This window comes from Columba livia, chromosome 5 (genome assembly GCF_036013475.1).
Source record: "Columba livia isolate bColLiv1 breed racing homer chromosome 5, bColLiv1.pat.W.v2, whole genome shotgun sequence".
NCBI lineage: Eukaryota > Metazoa > Chordata > Aves > Columbiformes > Columbidae > Columba > Columba livia.
Genome location: NC_088606.1, coordinates 43,054,953 through 43,078,382, shown reverse-complemented (window position 1 = coordinate 43,078,382; position 23,430 = coordinate 43,054,953). Strand labels below are relative to the sequence as shown.

General features: G+C 47.3%; 1 protein-coding gene across 9 annotated transcripts; it reads left to right on the top strand.

Annotated features, from left to right (window-relative positions):
- The first annotated feature begins 1,316 nt into the window (after positions 1-1,316).
- Positions 1,317-22,748, top strand: PACSIN3 (protein kinase C and casein kinase substrate in neurons 3). Of its 9 annotated transcripts, XM_065065966.1 has the most exons (13): positions 1,353-1,511; positions 10,722-10,815; positions 13,254-13,336; positions 14,842-14,942; positions 15,369-15,525; positions 16,292-16,527; positions 16,939-17,094; positions 17,653-17,828; positions 18,658-18,778; positions 19,252-19,388; positions 20,080-20,145; positions 20,668-20,828; positions 22,432-22,748. In XM_065065966.1, the coding sequence occupies exons 4-13, from the start codon at positions 14,889-14,891 to the stop codon at positions 22,545-22,547; spliced, it is 1,380 nt and encodes a 459-aa protein (XP_064922038.1). In that variant the 5' UTR covers positions 1,353-1,511; positions 10,722-10,815; positions 13,254-13,336; positions 14,842-14,888; the 3' UTR covers positions 22,548-22,748. The 9 variants fall into 9 exon arrangements, with proteins under 9 accessions (XP_005502230.1, XP_005502229.1, XP_064922040.1 ...); XM_005502172.4 differs by lacking the exon at positions 10,722-10,815 and having other exon boundaries at positions 1,326-1,511; XM_065065972.1 differs by lacking the exon at positions 20,080-20,145 and having other exon boundaries at positions 1,356-1,511; positions 10,722-10,768.
- Positions 22,749-23,430: the final 682 nt, after the last annotated feature.

The window sequence follows — 23,430 nt, the reverse complement described above, 5'->3', positions numbered from 1 at the left end:
ACCGCACAATCAGAATTGGGGGCAGCCAGGCCCCAAGTGGAAAACATCTTAGATGCTCAATACATAGGACATCAGTATTAAAATCAGCATGAAAACAAAATACAGGGTAAATGCTGGATACAGCATATTAACGTATGACAGATGTTTGCTTTTTCTGTATTTCATTAATATACATTAATTTGATAGTGGAATTAAAATCTCAGAATTTAACTGAATTTGAGACTATCTATGCCAAAGACTTGGGTTTGGTTTTGTTTTAGTAAAATACAAAGCTGATGCTTATATTCTCAACTATTATTAATTTTGAGGATAAAACCAGCACCTTGCATCCTTTTTTGAAAGGATGCTCATGGTCACACCACACTCAGTGACCTGTCATGGGTCCCCACCTTCCAGAGACTCCATGCAGGTAAAAGCGAACACAGGATTTGCCTCAAAACAGATTAAGTGGAATAGTTTCTACTGTCTGCTTTCAAACACAGCAATTAATTGTATCTGAAGGGCCTCGGTACAGTTACTCTTTTAGCTCCTGTGAAACATGGAGCAGTTTTAAAGAGAGTAAAAACATTCTGATACTACTCCAGAGAAGCAGGAGCACAGATTTACAGCATGTTCATTCCTCTCTTCCTCTTGCAAGGCTCTTGGTCTTTCCTTTCTCCACCAACTGAACAAACATCGCTACAAACCCATAGCTAGTCCTGGCAGTTGTGTCCTAAGCCATTTGGAAGCAGTCAAGGGCAGCCGGGCCAGCAAGGCCTTCCAGCGCTCTTGTACAAGCCCTGCCCCAGCGTCATGGGGAACTGCACCCAGGGCCTGGCGGTAGAAATGGAAACTCTGGCAGGCAAACTCCCTGGCATTCAGAAAAAGCTGGCTTCAACCAAGAGACTCTAAGGGATTGAAGATAAGGTCCAGATTATTCAGATAAAGGTTTTCAGAAGAAAGGGAGAGCGACCAAAGAGCCTCAAATCCAGTGTCAACACAAAAGTAGAGCCCAATTCCTCAGGGCGGGGCCGAGCATCGCCCGGGCGGACAGCTCCTCACAAGAGCCACCCTCCTCCCGCGCCCGGCGCCCGCCATGACGGGGGGCGACCCGGCCGGGCACGGCTTCTCTGGGAGCGAGCCCCTAGACCCCTCACCGCTGCTTGGAACCAGCGCCCCGCGCCTCAGGAGCGACCTCAGGTCCCCCCCGCGAAGGGGAAACCGCGGCGGGAGCCGCACTGTCCCCACAGCCCCCACCTGCCTGGGCAGAGCCCGCGCAGCGCCGGCCGCCCGTTAATTGGATCAGGAGCCCAGCGGAGGGGGCGGGGAGGCGGGAGCCTCGCTGGAGCTGCCCCGCCGCCACCGGAGTGCCCGAGTGCTCGGGCTGGGCCCGCCCCGCCGGGAGCTGCTGGAGGCGGGGCGGGAGCCCCCGTGTCCCGCGGCTGAAATAGGGGGAGGGCCCGGCCCGCTCCCAGTCCAGGTGGCCGCTGCCCGCCGAGCTCCCCGCCGTGCTGAGCTGCGCCGCCTGCGAGGTAAGCGGCGGGGTCACCTCTGCCGGGACTGCGGGCTCCGCTCCCCTGGGCGCCTTTCGGACCTGTTCCCCGTGGGGTGCCGGGGGTCCTGGCGGCAGAGGCTGGCCCGGTCCCCGCGGGGGACAGCGCGGCTCAGGAAGCGCTGGCGGCTGCGAGGGAAAAGTTTCCTCACGGAGAAGGGGCGGGTGGGGGAGGCGGTCCCGGCCGGGCGCTGCGGGTGGGCAGAAAGGATCGGGAGGCAATTCGGCGCGGTCCGGTTGGGCGCGCAGCGGAGACTCCGGTAGGCGCGGGGGAGCGGTGGCGCTGCGTCCCGGGAGGGGCGGTCGCGGGTCTGCGATCCCCGGCAGATTTTTCGCAGGAGCTTTGGGAAGCTCCTGGGAGAGCTCCGGTCCCTTGCAGTCCCGCTGACAGCCTGACCTTCACTGGGTGTCCCGCCGCGGGCCTCCCCGTGGCCGGCCTGCTGCCGTCGCAGGGGGCTTTGGCGGCCCCCCCTCCCTCCGGAGCCAGCGCCTCCGCTCTGCTCCGTGGCGGGGACAGGGGCCCCTTTGTGCCGGATCCGTGTTGAGCCGCTTCCCACTCTGAAACTGGAGCCGCAGGCGCTGGCAGCGCTGTGGCGGAGGGGGGTAAAGCGGCTTCCCGGGACCCCCTGGGGGAAAAGGGCCTCGCGGGGGCCCGGGCTCGGGGGCTGCGCCCCTTGTCTCATGGGGGTCCATGCTGTCGGTCTGTGAGCCGGGCTTCTGACGGTCGGAGCGAGGAGTACGGCAAACGGGACCGTCGTGCCCTTGCTGGTCGGCTTCTTCCCCCCGGCCACTGGCAGCGGGCTCGGAGTCAGGGCAGGCAGAACCAGGCGTGGGGCAGGCTGAGGGGTCGCCCGGCCCCTGGCATGCTGCTGGGGTTACTGCGTCCTCTCTGCCGAGGGCAGGAAAAAGCTGATAACCGTGGAGGGTGTTAGTGGGCCTGGACATCCAGGGCTTGGGAAGATAGTCTATGATTTGTCACTGCACATGGGAGGAGGGATCTGTGATCTCCACAAAGCTATTGATAAGTGAAGCTAATGTGGCCCAAATGTGTTAACCAGTTTCACCACTTTCTCTGCCAGCTATGTGTGTTTTGCTTGCTTCAGTTCTTCAGGCTTGCAGAGGGCTCAGCTTGGTGGTAGGGAGGGGGTTAGCTGACCACTTCTGAACACTTGCTCCTGGCCCTAGGAAGGATCTGGCCTTTTTGTTCAGTCTTTAACCCTTCCTGACCCAACTGGTGCTCCCTCCCTCCTGAAATGGGAGATGAGCCTTTCTCCCATTCAGATCAACTGCTGGTCTAATTTGCACAAGGGCATTCCTGATACAATGGTAATTGATCGCAGTACGGAACCCTAGCAGAGCCTCCCACTCTATGCTGGAACTCAAATGTCACCAAGAAGACACTAAGCCTTGCGACAACTCAAGTCATTCTCGGTGTGTAATGGGAGCAGAATGCACAACTGTAGCGTGTGGGCTAAAATGACAGGGTCCGGATCCTCCTTGCTCCAGGTGTGAGTTGATCTCTGGGTGGAGTCAACGAGGAGCTTCTCCCTGTGCATTGCATAACTGGGCACATTCTTTCAGGCAAGGATTCACCTTTTTGTGAAGTGCACAATGTGCTCTGCCTGAGACAGAGTCTATTCTGCTTTGTCAGTGTTTTGTGTTATTAGTGGTATTTCACTAGAAGTTCCCTAAAATATTTACTAGATTGTCGTCTGAGTTGCAGCTTGGAACAGAATGAATGCATGAGCTGGATCAGCTGCTTGCTGCCTTCCCGGTTCTGTGCCTGCTGTATTGTATTGCTTTATTGGCGCTTTTTTTGTTTTTCTTTTGACCTACGAGTTTGAGCTTCTCTGGCTTGCCTGCACTTGTTCAAGTGAAGAGTGTCATCTTCTCAGGCTGTAAAAAGCAGTAACTTCCCTGTGGCAGGTAGGTATAGGGCTGAGAACAACTGCCCACCTGAAACTCAATCATATTCAAACATCAGTGAGTGAATAAGGATTGTGTGGGGCTGGACTGTGCCAAAATGCTGCAAGTCCTTGGCAGACTGTGGGCGTAACCAAGTCATAAAAGCCTACAAATCTTGTGGACCCAAATTAATTTATTTACAGGACAATGACTGGTGCTTTTAGTCATTTTAGGTTATTGTGGATTATACAAGAACTAGCCTGAATCTTCTGGGTTTCCCCTGGATGAACATGAGTGTTGAAATAAATATATCTTGTGTGTGTGTGTATATATATATATATATATATATATAATTCAACAGTACAGTCAGGTATATTTGTAATGTGACTGCTTTTCTTAGAAGATGATTGCAAACCTGTGAGAACACATTAGTCACTGTGCCAGTGGCAACATCAGCTTCTGTTAGGAACTCATATGATGTTGCTGACTGTGGCAAGTACTGTATATTCTTTATTCTGGACATCTTGAGATCTGGAGGTTATTCAGTTGTTTGAACTATTTGATCTGTCATGGCTGGCATCCAGGGATTGAACTGGGTACCTCAAAAACTAAAAGTATATGCCTGTAGCCTGAGTGGAAAAAGCTATGCTCTTGATCAGAGAACATTAATAAACTGCCTCTATTTTTGCCATCAGCTGATCAGTGATGTGTGAATTTGGGCTGCTCTTGAAAGTTCACAGGGAAATGCCTAAACAATAGGAGAGCTGTTTAAGCCCTTCGATGGACTCTTATCTTTTTAAAACAGACTTTCTGATCAGGCAAGCTATTTTATCACTGGTAGCTCAGCGTGATGGGTGTAGAGGGTACTGTATGACAGGGAATTGTGTCAGATAGATTAAAAAAAAAGAAGTCTTAATATCTTAGTCTAAGGCCTTAGTGGGTGGGACAGAAAACAGTGACTACTGTGGCTGGAAGTTTTAATGAAAAATTTGGAATTTTCTCTTCGAAGAATAAGAAAAGAACTTTGCATCCTTGGAGCAGTTAAGAAGCTGTTCAAGAGGTAGCTTTTTGCTGCTATCTTGTGGCACGGTGACCACTGTCATTTAACATCCAAATGCACTCTATCTGAGAATAAGTTTTCCCAACAGCACAAAGTGTAATGTCAGTGCAAAGAGCTTGGTGCATCCTCTGCTGTAATCATGCAGCTTTGTTCTTGGGGCTGGTACAATAGTTTTATGTTCCTTCAAGCTAAAATGTCGGCTGAAGCTGGGTACTCCTACAAGGCAATATGTTCCTACAAGACTGGCATTCTAATCATATTTCAGCTTTCAGTGGTTTCACTTTGCTGTGAATGGCACAATGGGAAAGAGCCTTTCAGACTTGTGATAATCAGAATTTGTGTTTTAAATCTAGTGGTTGTCACTGAGCATTGTAGTTTGTTGAAGAGGCATGTGAGATCTCCATGGTACCGGGGGCCTGGATCCAGCGGTATTAGGCTTGTGGGGAATTTTACGCTCTCTTATTAGGTGACTATAGTAGGAGTCTGTTTATTGTGACCTGTCCGTTTTTCCAGGATAGAAGAATTAGAATTGCTGCAGGCAATTCACAGCTAATAGTAGTAGCAACTCTTTAGCCCCCTCTTCCCTGGCCATGCTATGAACTTGTCCATGCTGTGTCTCTTTGTTTTGCAGGCCAATGTTTGGGACTTGGTCAGTCTTTTCAGTCACCCATAGGTGATTATCTGTTGGCAGTAACATCCTCCTCTCCCTCAGTATCCCTGCTGCTGAGCCAAGCTTCTGCTCCTGTGTGTGCTGAGCTGCATCAATTGCAGCACTGCTGTGTAGAGCTCTGAAGGAGGCTTGCTGCCTGTCTCTGACAGGGGCAAGAAGCTTTCATGGAATCTGTGAGAAGATGCAGCATATTGCACTTCTTGAATGAGTCTAGATACTTGCTTCTTGGTGCTTTCGCTCAGCTCCTCCTTTTCCTAGGACTGCTGGCCTGTGGAAACCTATGTGAAAGCTCGCTGCTGGCTCCAGCAGGCTTCTACCCCAGTGCAAGCAGAAAAACTAGAGGTTTGAGCTGTGGGAAGGAAGCTGGTTCAGGAAGCCATTGGGGGGGAAATAAAGCCCACTGGATTGCTCTGCTTGTGCTTTCTGTTTTTAAAAAGCCTCCCAGTGTTCTTTCCTCATGTGTCAGGTTGTGTCCTGTGATCAGAAACTGAGATTGGTGCTTAGGGCAATGGGCTGAGAAAGCAAATGACATTCTAGTGATGCTGATTCTCTGTGTGCCCTTTGGGCTGACTGTCCCATTAGCTTGTGTTCAGCTGGAGTCTTGTGGGTATCACCTGGGATATGAAGTAATTTATATTAATAGCCCTGTTCTTCAGCTTGACATCAAAAAATGTTTTTGAAGAGGCACTATTGATACCAAGACCAGATTCTCTGCAGATAGTATGAAGGTAGATTAAAGTTGCTGCATGACATACAGGATAATGAACCTCAAGAAGAACACGTGAAGTATGAATATCCACGGCGCAGGCCAGTTCTTAATGGCTGCCCTGGTTGAACTTTGTTATCTGTGTATCTCTGGGAAATATGTCAGAAAGGCATGTGAGTATCTTTAGGAATGCAGTACCTACAAACTGATTAAATCTGCCAAACTCTTCTTAAACCAGGAGATGCTACAAAGAGAGTCCAAGTTACGGAGTGTTCTCTCCAGTCCACCTAGCAAACAGTGCTTTCTTTCTACGTGCCTGGCCTCATAAAAGACTGTGCAAAATGGCTCTGTGTAAAAGCTGGTCTATAGTCCTGCCAGTTCATATGGCACTGACGTTTGCCTTACAGATGCAGTTGTTCTTAATGTTGTTTAGGTTTTCCTGCAAGGAAGCAATTGAGTAAACCTAGCTCTGGTGACAAAGGTGGACAAAGAGCCTTGCTATCAAAGTGGAGGAGCTGACCACAATGTGAAAAAAAGCAATGGGTGTGATCCTTTACCTTGTTCTTCTCCTTTATCATAAGACATGTCCTAGCACTCAATCTTACCTTATTCAGCTTTCACTTCAAAAAGTTGGTGTACTTCCTTCTACAGCCTTGTTTGGGTCTCAGAAATGTGCAGAGAACTGGATGAACTTCAGAAACGCCTTGATGATGATCTTCTTTCAGGTTCTTGTCTGCATTATATGAATATTTGGAAGAAAAGTATTCATATAATAAACAGTTCTAGTAAATCAGCTTTTACGAAGTAAAACCAGAAACCTGTTTGATGCAACCAGAGATAAATGCAGTACTTTGAATTAATTTGCCATATGATTGTCAGACACTTGGTCTCCAATGACAAAATACTTGCCAACTCTCCCATTCCCTCTGCTTCAAAAGACAGCTAATGGAAAATACAGCTATTGGCAAAGTGAAGCCAGAAGTTGCAGAACTGCAGCTGGGTTAAAAAACACAGTGACTTCCAAATTAGAGGAAGGGGCAGAGAAGGCTGATGGGAGACATATGATAAGTATATAGTCCAGTGAAGCCAGAAACCACCAGAAGCTTAGTGTTAGAATGGAGCTAACTGGCTTGTGGCTTCTCTAAAGATTGTTTGATTGCATTGATTTCAGTCTGCTTCCTTAGGCCTTCTCAATGCATTCAAGTAAACTTGATCCCTGCTATGGGGGTTGCAAGGTGATTCAATCACAGAAGGAGAATATTCCATTGACAGGGACTTGCAGGAGTTTGATTTCCATCCCAAGACACCCTCCCCCAGCATTACTGATCACCCCCTTCCGTTATTTCTTCTTTGCTCGGGGTTGGATGAGGCTGGAGCATTTTGTTGCTGTTCACGTAAAGATCTGAACAAAGTAAACTTCTTTACTCAAAGCCTGGTTGGAAGTGGGTGGACTGGCTCAGCCTGGCACTATGATGAGTTGCTTTTCTTAAGTTATAGGCAACTGTATTACAGGATGAACTCTTGATCTTGTCTTGCCAGGCACTGAGTGCAGAAAAAAAACATGACCAGGTGAAATGTAGATTAAATCCTGGAAAAACTGTCTGCATTCAGTGCAGATTGAGACTGTTGAGGAGGGGTATAATGGCTTTGGCTGGCGCTTTAAACACCTGTTTATCAGTGATATAGAAAGGAGTAGCTTCCAGTTGCTTGAGGTCCCTTCTGCTTATAAGGGAAGTGCTGTTTATATGTATTTGCAGAGATTGATGCAGCAGGGTAGGAAGTACCCTGGGAATTACGCAGCATGAAAGTGAGCAAGCAAAGAGGCTCAGGGAGCGGGACAGTAAAGGTTATGGGTTCTCAACATCTGCATGGGTTAAAACCTTGCCCTGAGAGAGGGGTAAGTCAGGGAGCGTGAAAGCTGAGCAGTGGGTGTACTGACTAATGTGCGGAGCAGGAGCTGTGCTATTCACAAGGCTAAGAGTGTAGGTTAGTGTCGTGCTGTTCCTAGTAGCTTGGATTTGTGTCTTTTTATTAAGCTATCTGCTGCTCCTATATGTAGCTGCCTGTTAAAAACATAGAGACAGCATACATGTCAAGGTTATTTAAGCAACCATCTTGAACATACCAAATGAACATGGCCTGTTGACCTGTTAGAGTATGGTACCCCATGGTCCAGCACAGATTTCCTCCCTCCTCTGTGGATATTTGAGATTATAACCAAATTTTTGATAGGAAGAACAACTGGGGAAAAACTAACGCAGACATTGATGGCCCAGTACATTCTTTCATTAGTATTGTCTCATATTGTTGTATTAACCAGGATAGATGTGTGTTCATGTAATACTAAAGATGTCCTACATTATATTGGAAGAAAGCAGAATTTTTCCTTTCCTTGGTGAAACAATTTCTGCCTGATAAAGCTATGTCAGTCAGGGGTCCTAACCCTTATGTCAGTAGCAATGTGTTGGTAGAAGCCTGTCCTGTAGCCTTGGCCTCTGAGAACCTGTCAGGGAATAGCTAATAAGTATGGAAATAATACTGAATGAATGTTTCGAAAACAATTTGGGGTAATGCGTGAGGGGATGTCTGTCTTCAATACATTAGCTTGGTCTGAATGTGGAGGAGACCAATACTAAAGAAGCTGTGGTCTGAAATAAGAGAGAGTAATGAAGCAGCATATAGACTCAGAAGGTCAGTTCAAGTGGAACAGGATCTTGTCTGCATTTTAGTACTTTGGTGTAATAATGGAGAATTTTGCTAGCGAACAGATCTCTAGAGAATCATTGTCTGGGAGCTGGGCTTCTGTTACAGGCTCGCATGTAGCTGGAGTGACCTTTGTGTGTAGTTACTGTTCTGCCTGGTGGCTTTTTGACCTCTCCCTGACTGGAGAGATCAGCTGAAATCTTGCTCGAAACTACATTAGGCATCCCTGGCAGGCTCAGTCCTTAGGGAGCGGCTGGGAAACACTGGTTCTTAGTCCCTTCTCAGTCAGGTGACTCTGCCGAGGGTGTGACCACAGCATGAAGATAAATATCTCTGCGGAAAGTTTGGGAGGATCTTCATGTTACTTAGCATATTCTACAGAAACATAAGTACACCTGTAAATATCACGCCTCCTATAAAATGGCAGTGGAGAACACGTTACTGGTTCATTCTATTGGATGGGGAGGCTGGAAAGGACATTCTGTCCCATGCCCATTTAATTCTCTCCATCAGGGACCTTCCTAGCACTGCTGTACCAGCACCAATCCAGTTCACTACACTGCTGGAGCCATGTGGAACCTTCTGGCTCCAGCTCTAGTTCATTTCTGACAAGTTAACAGAAGAAAAGTAAGGGTTTTCAGCTCTGTTCTGTGAGGGGAGTGGGGCTGACATCCTTCTGTGTATTTGGATTGTTCAGATGGAAACATTTATCTGCCACCTACACCAGAAGTACCCTGGGATGAAAACAATACCTTCAACACTGCCTGCTATACAGAAAAGTGACTCTGAGAATCAAACAAGTTGGTTGCAGGAATCTCACGTAGCTCCGTGGTGTTAGTTGTTGTCTTGAGGTGGAAATCAATTAGTAGCAGCCCATTCCTGATTAAAATTATTGGTTAGCTTGGCTTTAACACCTATATAGAAATTGGTCCATAATGAAAATGAGCCTCCAGTTACTGTTACTAGATAATTATAACTCAACTTGTTCCTACATGTGTCTGCATCCAGTATTTGCTGTTGCAATTGGGAAAGGGGTGAGGAGATTGACAGAAGGCCTTGACTGGGGCAGTCTGTTTCTGTGGATGAATTCCTGCAGGGCTGCACGCACCAGCATTTGTAGAGTTCAGAGGCTTGTTCTTGGTGAACTTAGGTAAACAATTGCTCACAAGGAGTCTTGGGAGGCAGTCGAGCAATACACAGAAGTGATGCCTTGGGCATTTGGAGGCTGGAAGTATTGGAGCATGGTATACAGGGAAGAGGATCTCTGTGGTTTGCCTGCCTTAGGGAAAGGTTTCTGTAGTGGAGAAGTGATAATTACCGTTGGGTCTAGAAGTTTTGCTTGCAGATCAGGACCCTGTTGTACTCATGTTATGCAAACATGAAACAAAGACATACCTCATAGTGTGTTGCCAGGTTCACACATATTTTGAAATGGAAGGTTTTAGCCTGACGCCTTGGTCTGAGGGCAGGGATCTGTGGTCTGAGATGCAGACTGACTGGAGTAGGGGTGAGCTTAACAACATGGTTGAAGGTGGAAACAGCTCTGCCTTGACAAGCCCTCTGGCATTTCCCTGAGTGGAGCACTGTACCAGTGAGGCAGTCACAAGCCATTCTACTTTTCTGCAGCTAGAGCACAAGAGCCGTTTTTTGATAACTTAACAGGGAGTTGATAGCAGGTGTGGCCTAAGAACTATGCTGGCCATAAGTGAGAGCAGGTATTTGGGGGAAGGGGAGTACCTTTTTAATACTAGTAGCAGAAAGGGTTGTAGCTCTGCAGAAATCTCATTTGCATGGTTCAGTTTTTCTATCTGATGTTGCTAGTTGTTGTGATGTCTGCGATGCCCTCATCTGTCATTCGGTGGAGGTGTGAAGTGAATCGAGGTGTAGTCCCTCCCTCCTCCTTCAGAGAGCGTGTCTTACAGGAGCTGGAGTGAGGGCTTGAGCAGCTCTTTAACTGTGATAGCTGGAAGAGGAAGGTGGGAAGGTAAGGGTAAACATTCCGTTGTCCTGCAAATACGATTTGTTAGGCAGCCTCCTCTTAGTAGAGGTAGCAGTGGCATCAGAAGGAGTTTCAAATGTGGTGCTGACCCACATACAATTCTAGTGGACCTGATATAACTCCAGCTCTATTTCCCGTATGCTACAGGCTCTGGTGCCATCCTGAATCATGGAGTGACTCAAGCTGTCCACAAGGTAGCCGTGTCATCTCTACTTTGCTGTAAAACAACATCCAGGCTTAGGCATGTATAACTCATATTTACTTTTCCTGGCAAACTCGGGTTTCCCTGGTGTTGAGCTCCTGGTGGCTCAACACACATGGTGTTTTGGGAATAACTAGGCATGAGGGGGTGGAGTGGAGATCTGTTTGCTCTTCTAGGGCGCAGGGTGACAGCAGCAGCTGTTCTTCAGCCACTGTATGCAGTACTAAGTACTTTCCTTATGTCTGCATGCAGATCCAATTTGATCTGCTGACTGACATGGGCTCATGGAGTATGTAAAGTCCAGAAAAAGCCTGGCAGAAAAGGGTCCTCCCTGTTCTTTGACCTTTTTGCTGCTACCAGGCTAGATTTTTCTGGACTTCTATAAAGTCTGTACAACTGCTATGAAAATATGTACTTGACTCACTGCTATTCACGTCATGGAGATTAGCCTGTAGAAATATTATACTACTTTATTGTATTCTTCCTTCTAGCTACTGTGCTGATGGCTACAGTATAGCCTTAAGCTGTGGGATGCTTTGCCACATGATATTGTGGATGCTGAAAATTTGTGTGGGTTCAAAAGCAGATTGGAGAACTTAATGGAAGATAAATCCATTGAGTGTTACTAAATTCATAGGTGCCACATCCAGCTCAGGAAGTTCCTGTCAACAAATGGTTAGAGGCTTGGAGAGTGTGCAGGGAGGCATCATGTATGCTTGCTCTGTTCTCAAAGCAAGGGAAGGTGTCTGCTTTTGGCTGCTGCCTACAGAGGCTATGAGGCTATGAGAACCCTTAGTCTGATGCAGCACAGCTACTATTATGTTTCAGAGCAAACTGATCTTAGTGATAGTAAATCCAGTTATTTGGGTTCATAACTTTTGAGAAAATAAGTAGGTATTGCTCAAATTCTAATGTGGAAACTGCAGAAATTTTTTTTTGGTGACTGTCCCTCAAATGGACAAGCACATTCTGACACACAACCACTATCCACATTTCCCCCTAAGTTCTAGCCCTGTGTAGTCAGCCTGAATTGGAAACCAGAGATGAAAGGCATGCTTGTGATTCATTGCTTCCTGATAAAGTGAGGAGGGGGGTGTGGCATGGAAAAAGTGATACAGCCTTCATGTGTCATATCTAATTGATCTGTGTCTTCATTAGGAGAAAGAAGTAAAGGGTCTGGGGCAGTTTTAAGTATACTTTGGCATAACTGTTAATGAAGTTTTTTAATCTTAATTTCAGGAACGTGTAGTCTGGTTTTACTTGGGACCACTGGGAAGTCTTAGGAGGTTTCTGATGAACAATGACCTTTCATCCAGTGATCTGGATCATGCAAGAGTGTCCCAACTCTTCCCGCCAGGCCCTTCCTCATCAAACATCTCTAGTCTGTTTGAAATAACCCAGTCTGGTTTTCTTCCCTTCCTCGTCTTTCCTATCTTCTTTTACTCTTTCTCAAAATTGTCTTTATGTCTGGCTAAAAATCCCACTTCTGGGTTTTGCAGTTTCTGCTCTCAGCTGTATTAACTCTTAGTTGCTGTAACCTTCCAGCTTCAGCTGAGTGGATATTGGTGACTGAGCAGAATGGGATTTTTCTTGTTTGTTTTTTAAATAAATAGACTTTTGACATTGAAGTAAATCTTCAGGGAAGTGAATGTGAGGTAAATAAAAATGCCTTTTCTGCCTTTGTTTCCCTTGGCTTCTGCAGGCCTTTTACTCCCCTTTCCTCTGTGGAAAGTTGATGACAGTTACCTGTACCATAATGGCAAAATAAAGTATTTCTGAGAATACGATGGGAACAGCTTACAGAACCAACAAAAAAGCTCTGCTGGTAGAGCCCCATCCTACCAGAGCAGTGCTAGGTGCTCCGCAACTAAAAGGACTTGAGGCTTCTAGACCAGTATATGTGTTCTTGTGAGCTTTGGTTTTGTTTTTAATGTAGAGTTATCAAGTACTTTGTCATATATATAAATCTTCTCCATCTATAGTAAAAAAGGCACTGGAAAGAGTGGATGTGTGTGTCACTCCCTTTGCCTCCCAAAGCCAGCTATGTGTAAAGGGGAGGCAGCAGCACATGGATGCAGTGGGATTTGCTAAACTGGGCACTGTACAGTGAGGGGGGACAAGGCCCCATGTACGGTGCCTGGGGAGCGTGCTTATGTTGGGCCTTTCTGGCCCGTGCTGTTCCCTTTGCTCAGCTGTTGAGGTGGTACCTTTCCTGCACAGTGCTGTCATACTGTCTCAATGTTTCTATTTTAATACTCTCTGGGGTTAGATCTTGTGACACAAGGATTTGGCATCTCTCCTACGTGCTGGAACGTGGCAGCTCAGGAGGCACAGTGGTTGCAGCTGCTATTTCAGAGGGTGCTCCTCCTATGAGCTGGCAGAAGGGGGACACCCATGGAGTTGCAATGCATCAGAACAAGCAGCATCCCTGCAAAGGAGCAGCAGTTTGTAACTGTGCACATCTCTGTCTTCTCCAGTCTTTTCACAGGGTTTGAAGAGCTCTGTACATACTTGCCAGCTGCGCAGTGCTCCCCTGTGGCATCTCACTTTCAGCTTTCAGGTATGTGGTTACTGGGGACAAGAGTAGAGTTGCGTGCCCTGGAGGCACTTGAGATAGCTTTGCAGCCTGCTGACAAATGGGGAGGAAGGACAGGGACAGCTGGTGCCATGGGTGGAGGTATTCTTCAGGTTTCAAGGTTTGTGCACCTGAGTGTCATATCTCATTTAACAACATGCTTCTGTGACTGGAATTCAGCACTTTCAGCCTTCTGGAGATACCCAGAGGAACAGCATTAATGTATTCCTGACACTCTCCATGCAATGAGACGGGGCAAACAGAGCCAAACTGTTGCCAGAAGAAATGGAGGAGATTCCTGCAGTCTGCGTTGGGCTGCTTCACAGTGTGGCTCATGCCACTGAGAAGGATTTACAGGAGGTAGAAGATCTGGACTCTTGACCTGATCTTCTTCATCTCTACTGTGTGCTCTGTGGGCTGGCAGAATGAGCAGATACCTCTCTGGGGTGTGAGGGAAGCTTTTTATAACTAGGAATGTGCAAGAGGAGAAGTAAAGGCAGCAAAGGACATTCATGCTGCATTAACCCAGGCTTGCCTAGAATGGAGTAGGTTTGTGTGTGAGTGACTGGGCTTGGGCCACCTTCTGTTACTCCTCTTGTTCCTGCACAAGAGTGACCCTGAACCTCTCCAAGGAATTCGTAGTGTCACACCATGGCAGGAGCAAACTGGCAGTGCAGATGAGCACAGAGGAAAAGGCAAAAGTTCTGAGACAACAGATGATATGAACCATTTACCTTCTAGCCTAGATTTTGAACCTAATACAGTCAGAAAGTTGAGTGTAATGAAAAGACCAGCTCTGCAGCGATGTTTCTGGGGAAGCAGTGCTGCTGGGTAGCCAACATGTCTGCTCCAGTGCCCTTTGGCTGGGTATGCCCTGGTGTGTTTCTGTAGTTCTGCTCAAGCCCAGCTCAGCAGGTGGGCAGCTTATAGGGCTCCTCCCCATTCAAGACATGCCTGTCTGCTGACTGCTCAGCCTTGTTTTCTCTCCAGTCAGTTGTAATCCCATAATCCTGAGTCATACTGGGAAGCTGGTGTCATCTACATTGACAGAAGACTTATTTAAAGACTTTCAAGGCAGATTTCAAATAGCTTTAGCTACCTCAATTTCCATAGCTTTTGCTACCCTCTTGAGGACCTTGCTTAAGACAGGAATATCTGCAGAGATGTCTGGTGCTGCAGAAGGGTATTGGATTCAGTAGAGTCTCCAATATCTGTACAGCTGAGGTTTGGCAAGACTGTCTTCTACAACATCTTTTCCCAGTGTGCTCCAGGCCTTTCAAGGAGGCCATTGGTCTGCAAGGAGGGAGGAGGCAGTTTCAGTCCTGGGCATCACTGCTGGATCCAGCCTTCTGCTGCTGGAGGTGCAGGGATGCCAGGACTTGCCTGCAGGATAGGAAGTTGGGCTCTTCCACCTCCAAAAGTTATGGAGAACTGTGCTCTGCAAAGGCTTAGCCAGTGATATATTAAAAATCACTTCTCTCTCTTCTCAGCTTAACTGAAATCTGCAAAAATTCTCTGCTGTAAGAAAACAGGGGTGATGTCATCAGAAGATGAGGCTGGCGGGGAGGCTCCTGGTGGCAGTTTCTGGGAGGTAAGGAAGGGTAATCAGAATTTGAGGGAGGTACAAATGTCTTCTTACCTAGGGGGTTGAGTTTCAGGTTCCTGGTGACATGTTGGTCTTGGGGAATGGAAGGGATGAACCGTAGAGAGGTTCAGTAACATGCTGTGTGTTACTGCAGGGAGGAGGTGACCCTTTCCTCCATAGATGCTGTGTAATGAGGGTTCCTTGTTCAGCTGGCACTGATCTGAGCTGTGAGAGAGGCAAGCAGAGCATCTCAGCTGCTTCCCTCCACTGCTATGTCTGCCTGAGGGAGTGCCAGAGGAGGGTCTGAGCCCAGCTGCTGGCTTCAGAAGGGCCTGTGCTCCCTCCCCATGCCATGATTGACCTGCTGCTGTCTCTTCCAAAGAAACATGAAAGTCAGTACAGTATAAATGACAATGCTGTGTGAAATTTCAGGCTGGAAACTACAGGCGGACAGTGAAGCGTGTGGATGATGGGTACCGGCTCTGCAATGACTTAATCTCCTGCTTCCAGGAGCGAGCCAAGATAGAGAAGAACTATGCTCAGCAGCTAACAGAGTGGTCCCGTAAGTGGAGGACCAATGTGGAGAAAGGTAAATTTGGCAGGTTGGACTAGGAACAGGATGCAATCATTGCATTCTCTCCCTTGAGTGCTCTTACTGAGGTGATGCTGTTCCCTTGGGGAACAGGCTTGCTTTCTTCAGAAAGGGGGTGATTTTGCTGGATGTCTTGTGTTTTTGTAGCTAGTCCTCTGATTCACTTGGAGGGTTGTTCTCTGCATTGTCATTGTTTGGTTACAAAAAAAAAAAAGAAAGAAATAGCTATTTGTTTAGTTTGGCAACTCCTTGGGCAGTCCAAGTCTTAAATCAAGCTGCAGATCTCCTCTTTTAAGGATGGCTTGGCTGTCTCTTTTCCCTCCTTCTCTTCTAGTCAGAGGATAACTATTAATGCTGTGATTTAGTGGCAGTGGGATCAAACTGAAACACTGGGACAGATGCCCCAAAGGATCTACTGGTCCGTGAAGCATCAGCTTAGCCTCAGTCATGAACTACTGTTGCTATCTGTCCTGAAACTCGGGCCAGCTCCGTGAAGATAATTTTCTACAGAAACGTTCTCCTAGCAGGCACTGGCTGTCCCAGATGGTACTACCCAAAAGAAACTCGTGCCTTGACCAGCTGTAACAGCCAGTCTGTGTGCTGCCTGTTGGAACTGTGTGGAGAACAGTCACTGCTGACTTGTATGATGGGGAAGAGTTAAGGAAGTGACTCCATACCGATATGTGTGTGTAGGAGGAAAATAATCTATGTTCCCTTCTGTGGGCCGGAGGTGTTAGAGCCTCTCTGGTGTTTGTTCCTGCAGGTCCGCAGTACGGTACTCTGGAGAAGGCCTGGCATGCCTTCCTGACAGCTGCCGACAAACTGAGTGAAATTCACTTAGCTGTCCGGAACCACCTGGCTGGTGAAGACTCAGATAAGATCAAGGCCTGGCAGAAGGAGGCCTACCACAAGCAGATGATTGGAGGCTTCAAGGAGACAAAGGAGGCAGAGGATGGGTTCCGCAAGGCCCAGAAACCCTGGGTGAAGAAAATGAAAGACGTGAGCAAAGCGTGAATGGGGAAGGAGGGATAAGGGCAGTTGAGCTGGCTCTCTCATCGTGAGAGCCACAAGGCAAACAAAGTAGGTTTAACGAGAGTAGCAGAGAGTGCCTGAGAAGGAGGGATGTCTTGATGGTTTCTTGTCTGTGGTGGTTGTGTAGCTTCCTTCCCATGTGGGAAGACTTTGGTAACAGGCTCTGTATTCCTGCACGGCAGGTGAGCACTGAAGAAGAGATAATTTGGAGGTACCTCTTCCCTTTGGAGCCTAGCTTACTAAATGACAAACTGGCATTTCTGTTATATTGTCCTGAAACAATTGCTGTTGATTTTAACAAATATTAATGTGCCTTCTCTGAGTAATGGAGGATCAATGTGGTCTGATCATGGCTTTCTCTGCATCTTCCTCCTACAGGTGGAGACTTCTAAGAAAAACTACCATGCAGCCCGGAAGGAGGAGAAAACAGCCCTTACAAGGGAGATGCATGCCAAGGCAGACTCATCTGTCTCACAGGAACAACTGCGCAAGTTGCAGGAGCGTGTAGAGAAGTGCACTCAGGAGGCTGAGAAGGTGTGTCTGTGTGTGTGTGTGTGTGTGTGTTGTATGGATGTGGGTCACAAGGACACTCCTCTCAAGAAAAAAGCACTGGCTATAATGTCACTCACTGAAATGGCTCCTGCTGAAGCCTGTAAGGAGGTATGAGATCCCATTGTCTAAAGTGTAGTGAGTTAGACTGAGACTTCAGCAACTAAGACTAAAGTCTCTTTATCTTTGGTGTTGGGTAAAATTTAATTCAGAAATATATTTAAAAGTAAGGGGTTTGGTGCAGGGGGTTGGAGCTGCAGAGCTGAAGGTTTGACTGTGAAAAGTGGCTGGTTTCCCTGCCTGTAAAAGTGAGAATGCAGAAGACACTCTGTGGAAGAGGGTGACAAGGAAGAACAAGGAACTTGCAAGAATATTAGGAGAGCAATGGATTGGGATACCAGCTGTGGGATTTTTTTTTCCTGTGCTGTATTTGTTCAGTGGTGCAAGGGAAAAAACTTGTCAATTCCAAGCCAGAGCAGGGAGTCACTGGTTTGATGTCAAGGCAACACATCTCACTATTGCTGTCATCTTGGGTTGATACAGTGCAAGGATCAATATGAGAAGATGCTGGAAGAGCTGAACCGTTACAATCCCCGCTATATGGAGGACATGGAGCAAGTGTTTGAGGGCTGTCAGGAAGCAGAGCGCAAGCGATTGTGCTTCTTTAAGGAGATGTTACTGAATCTGCACCAGCATCTCAACCTCTCCACCAATGAAAGGTACCAGCTCAACACAGGAGGGAAGTCTGGCAGCCTGGGGTGCCCTAGGCCCTGGTGAGGGGTGCCAGTTCTGGTGTCTGAAAGGGAGCTGCCTGCTTGCATCAGGCAGATCTTGCTCCTTCCCCTTCTAAGTGTGCCTGAGAACTGGCATTTTGGTCCCTTCAGACTGACTAGTGCTGGTGTCTCTGACCTTGGACAGTGTCACGCTCCCCAGAGAGGATTCCTTGTGCCTCTGAACCCTTTCTCTTCCACTACTGTCCAGTCCTGTCATGTGGATGTCTCTCTATTCTGTGAAATGGTCCATGTTGCTATATGTAATCCATGTCTGAGGATGGCAGCTCTGTTGCTTTATAGTATCTATAGCTATGATACCCATTCTGCCCTGAGTAGAGAGACCTTTTGTTAGGTAAGGGTAACTTGTTGGCTTATGCTTATCATTAAGTAGGGGTTACACCAGAGAAATGAGTGCAGCCAAATATCTTCAGTGCTCCTGTACTCTTAAGGTGGAGGCAACAAACCTGAGCCACCTCCCTGTCTGTGTGCAAGAATGTGCCAGGCTCCTTGATTGCTTATTTGATGATCTGTGCTGAGAGCTGGCAGATGTTAGCCACTGTCACACCAAACAAGCCTGTCCCGTTTGCCAGGCTGATTCCTCTGTGAGGGTGGCTCTGTTTTCCTAGGGCTGAACCAGGTGCTGCTCTGGCATCTTTAATCCTGTGGAACTTTGGATGCTGTGTAATTGTGCATGAGGTTATACTCTTCTTTCCTACTTGGCTTTTGGAGAGCTGCTGGGGGATCTGGTTACTGATGGTTCTGTTCCTGGTCATAGCTTTCATGCGTTGTATCAAGACCTCTACCAAGTCATCATGGCTGCAGACAACCAGGAGGACCTGAAGTGGTGGCGCAACACTCATGGACCAGGCATGGCAATGAATTGGCCTCAGTTTCAGGTGACATAGTATTCTAGAGTGTATTGTTACTATTGGCAAACATTTAGCTGCTTTACTGAAATCGGTAGGTTGCTACTCTAGTGTTGGAAAGACCATGTCTCTGCTGGGCAGGCTCAGGATATTAAGCTCTTCTGAAACTTCTGTTGTGTTGCAAGTTCTTTGGTGCCCAAAGGGACATGTGCAACTCTGCCAAACTGCAAATACTCCAGCCATCCAGCTGCAAGGTCAAAGAACAGGAGTGGGTACACAGGGCCTTGGGACAAGTTTCTGTTATAATTTTCCCACAGCCCCTCTTGTTGCACCTTGGCATTTAACAGGAGTGAACTTGCTACACCAGCAGTGCCCTTTGGCTGACCAGCCCAGCCACAACTGCAGCATGACCTGGTGTTCTGTCCTTCTGTATTGGTCAGAAAAGATGCACAGAGCTTTTGTATCCAAGTGGCTTGATGGTGTTATTGCTTTTCCCTGAACAGGAATGGTCCCTTGAAACTCAGCGGCCAATCACCAAGAAGGAGAAGGGCGGCAAGACGGCTGACGATGTCACGCTGACCAGCATTTTGCCTGCACGGGATGGTGTTGTCTCACAGAGCCCTCTGCAGACAAAGCGGAGGTAAGGGCTGAAGTGTGGGATACATCGGGTTAGGAGAAATGCAGTCCTGCCCAGCGTCATCGATGAGTTGGATTGACAGGAGTCATCTCTTCCTTAACTTCTGGCTCTTGCCCATGGCCTTGCCTGGGCCACTCTGGAAATGACAGGGTAGAAAAGTGGGTTTAAGTAGTGTAGTGTGTGGGGTGTGTGTTGTTGTTGTTGTTGTGTGTTGGTTTTTTTGTTTGTTTTGTTGTGGGTGGTGTTTTGTGGGTTTTTTGGGGTTTTTGGTTTTTTTTTGGTCTAGTATATACTGCCTCACAAGGGGTCTTCCTTATAAAGATCCTCCTGGTGATGAGATCTGGCCTAGTCGGATTAATACTGTGTGAGATTCTGGCATGAATACTGCCAACTCTTCTTCCTCCCAGACAGGGTGAGGGGAGTGGGGACTGGCAGCTTTGCCAGTTACTATGCTGTTTCCTGAATGCAGGCATCAGATTTTTTTTTTCCCCTGGCATGGTGCTGCATGTTACCTGCCAGGAAGCAAGCTGGGGAACAGAGAGAGGCTGAAGAGGCTCATGTCCTACAGTTCCTGGAGCCATCCTGCTTTAAAAAGTGAACTGGGCAGAAAAGAATGGGCATATAGAGATGTCTCAAGGCCATTACTGTATTTCACTGTCTACTGGATTCAGGGGCACTATTTGCCAATCTACAGGTTTTCCTACCAAGAGGAGCAGAACAGCCTCTTCTATGAGAGCCTGAGGGCACCCACCCATGTGAAGTTAGTATAGTAAACAGCCTCTTCGGGGGTTTTTGGGTTCCAGGTGTCTGTCCTCTGCTGCTCTTCCCCTCTGCTTTTGTTCCTGACTTGGAAAATAGCATGCCAGACATGTCTCTTCGGGAGGGGAGACATGGCTTTTCCTGTCTGTCTTGTTCTTGGCTGGAATAACTCTGGACACAGCTGGGTTCTCCAGTTCAGATGGGCTTTACTTGTGTGAGAGGATCTGCTAGAGTAGGGTGAGGTCATGAAGAGTATGCATGTGTGAAAATACTTTGAAAATGAGTTACCCTCCTGCCCCTCAGGGCTCTAATGCTGAAATTCTTTCAAGCAAATCTAGTATCTCCTGGTATCTCTTCTCACTGTTCACCCTCACTCAGCTGTTGGGCCTCTTGCACCTTGTTCTGTAGCGTAGCAGTCTCGGGGGAGTCAGGGTGGTGCATGATTCAGAAGGAGGTGGGTGAGAGATGAGTCTACTAACAACCATCTTGTCATCTTGTCCCCTCTTTCCTTCCACACATAAAGTGGAGGGAAGGAAGAAATTTCAGAGTGGTCAGATGAGGACACTCCCAAGAAGTGCCTGGATGCCAATGGGCATGAGGAGGACATAAAGGTACCAGGTGTACGGGTACGAGCACTGTATGATTACACAGGACAGGAGGCTGATGAGCTGAGCTTTAAAGCAGGTACAGAAGCACTAATCTCTTACTAACCTTTTGCCGTCCTCACTCGGGCTGACTGAATGATTGAAACATTCTTTAAGAACTGAATGTCCCCCTGAAAACTGATATTTTTCTTCCCCTTCCCTGACCCATTGCCAGCTCCTCTGAGGTGGATGATACACTGGGCAGTCCAGCCCATTCTAGACAGTGAGGTCACATAAAGAGGCTGCCTAGGCCTTGGTCACAGTGTAGGGAGAGCAAGACCCCAAGTGCTAAAATTAATCCTTCCCGCCTCCTCTTAAGGCATTTATTCTACATTGTATCTTGAGAGTTTATTAAATGTTTCTCCCTTGTGCCATTGATACCACAAGTATAAAGGTGGTCTGGATTGTCCTTTGAAGTAACCAGAAGATAGATGCTTTGGGAGCAAGCTCAGCTGACTGACATGCATTACTGCAGGCAGAGTTCCACTGGCAAAAAACAGCTATGCAAACTGTTGCTCAAAATGAGTATCTCGAGAGTGGAGATCCTGGCTCCCAGCAGAGGATTGAGTGAGAATGCTGGAGCAAACAGGCCCTTCCCCTTTTTTTCCTTCAGTTAAATTTAGTTTGCATGTGACATCTTCTCCATCTCCAAGAGGACATTCAGATCTTTAGAGTGTCTCTAATCTTGCTTGATTTGAGTCTTACATGGTATCTCTCTCCAAAATACACCCTTTTTAAAAAGGCACTGAAGTCCTTCAGTAGCAATAGCTTGTGTCTGGGGCCAATACCTGTGCTGCAGCGTTACCATACTAGTAAACTTCCTAACACTAACTTGTTGCTTTAAAATGTCTTACAATATCGGTACTCCAGGAATTTTTTCTTCTCTTTCCACCAGCAGATGTAATGAGGCATGACTGGTTGGTTAGCTTTAGTCACCCCCTTTCTGAATCTGCACTGAGCAGCATGTACCAGTAAGCCTTAAGCTTAACAGCAGATGACTTTCTTTTCTGAGCCTCTGCTAGTGTGGGATGTGCTTACTGATGCAGACAGACTTCCTTCTCTGGCAGAAGTATGACCTTCTACTGCTGGAGAAGGGGACCTTTCTGCCCTTTCCCAAAGTAGATGTGGGAAAGTTAAAAGCCTTTCCTGGTCATAGTCTGAGAAATGAGTTGATTCCATGCTGTGCTGGCCGAAGCAGACACTCCATCATGGAACAGTCATTTGGGTCCTAACAGCCAGAGCTTAGCAGCCTCTTAATTTCCTTCCCACCTGCTACAGAAGGGCCACTAAGAAAAAAAGTCTCTGACGTCCTCTCATCTCTTTGGCTTGTGAGCATGTTCCTCTGGGGGAGGAAAGCAGGCAGAAATACAGGACACAAAAAGATTTCTCATCTTGAACAGCAGAAGTGAAGGTCTATCTCCAAGTTCCTTGGCCTAGGGATGATACTGAGCATAGACAGTGAAGAGGTCAGTAACTCTGGCTTTGATTAAACTGTGCAGTATGATACAGAGTGTGATAAGGGGAGAAAAGTGTGGTGATTCAGACCAGTAGGTCTTACTTTTTATCAGCTTTTCTGAGGTGGGGAAAAATGCCGTGCTACCTTCCCCATATCTGCTTCCTAATGACTATTTCTTTGGTTTTAGGTGAAGAACTAATGAAGATTAGTGAAGAAGATGAGCAGGGCTGGTGCAAGGGCCGACTTCTCAACGGCCAAGTTGGACTCTATCCTGCTAACTATGTTGAGAAGGTTGGATCATGATTGTTACTGCCCTGCTAGCGTCTCACAGCCATACCAGCATCTCCTGCAGAGGTCACTGGGTCACTGTTGGCCCCAGTCCACCTCTGCAGTGTATCCAGCAACTTCTGGACTTCGAGGGCACGTATTCCATGTAACTAATGCTTCATTTTAAATGCCAAACTTGTAGGGATTTTCTAATAAATAAACAAGGCTGAATAAAGACTTATGACTGTGAGCACTATAGGAGGGCAGGAGTGAACAGATCTTCTTGACTTCCACTCAGTGAAGGGAGATAAGTGACATGTGCCACTCTTCAAAACAGAGAAAGGAGATGCTTCAATGCACATGCATGCCTGCTGGGGTGTGCCCTGCCCCCAAGCTTCCTGTTCAAGAAACTTTGGATGTGCAGGGCAATGGGAACTTCTGGTATTGCTTCCCCTTTCTGGCTCAAGCTGACTAGCAGAAATCTATTTATTCTCCAATATTGTTCAGAAGTCTTCAGTTATCCTTCACTTCAGGATTGGTGGCTCCCCTTGCAAGGCAGCTGATATAAGTGATACAGCTTCAACAACCTTGATGTCTCTTCCAGCTGTACTCAGATTTACTGAGATAACATCAGGATTTAATTATAGTATAGTTTGGGGACAAGAGAAAGAAGCTTCTGTCTCTCATGATGTGGCTGTTCAGGCTCTGAACAGAACTGTCTGGCAACAGGTTGGAGTTGATTCAATGTTCCCTGAGCTAGACCTGGCCTTGACACACACAAGGCTGGTATGAACAAAGAGGCAGCTGCATTCCAGTGCTGTTGAGGTTTCTAATGCTTCTAGAATGTTTTGGCTATACTTCTCTTCTTCATGAACATTCCTTCTCCTACATGTTCTTGACTTATACATGCTAGAAGTGC

Bases quoted from the DNA above. Each gene is read 5' to 3' on its own strand.
- PACSIN3 (XM_005502172.4), top strand. From the start codon at position 14,889: ATGTCATCAGAAGATGAGGCTGGCGGGGAGGCTCCTGGTGGCAGTTTC. The intron at 18,779-19,251 runs GTGACATAGTAT...TTCCCTGAACAG, and splicing joins TGAATTGGCCTCAGTTTCAG to GAATGGTCCCTTGAAACTCA. The intron at 20,146-20,667 runs GTTAGTATAGTA...CCACACATAAAG, and splicing joins AGGGCACCCACCCATGTGAA to TGGAGGGAAGGAAGAAATTT.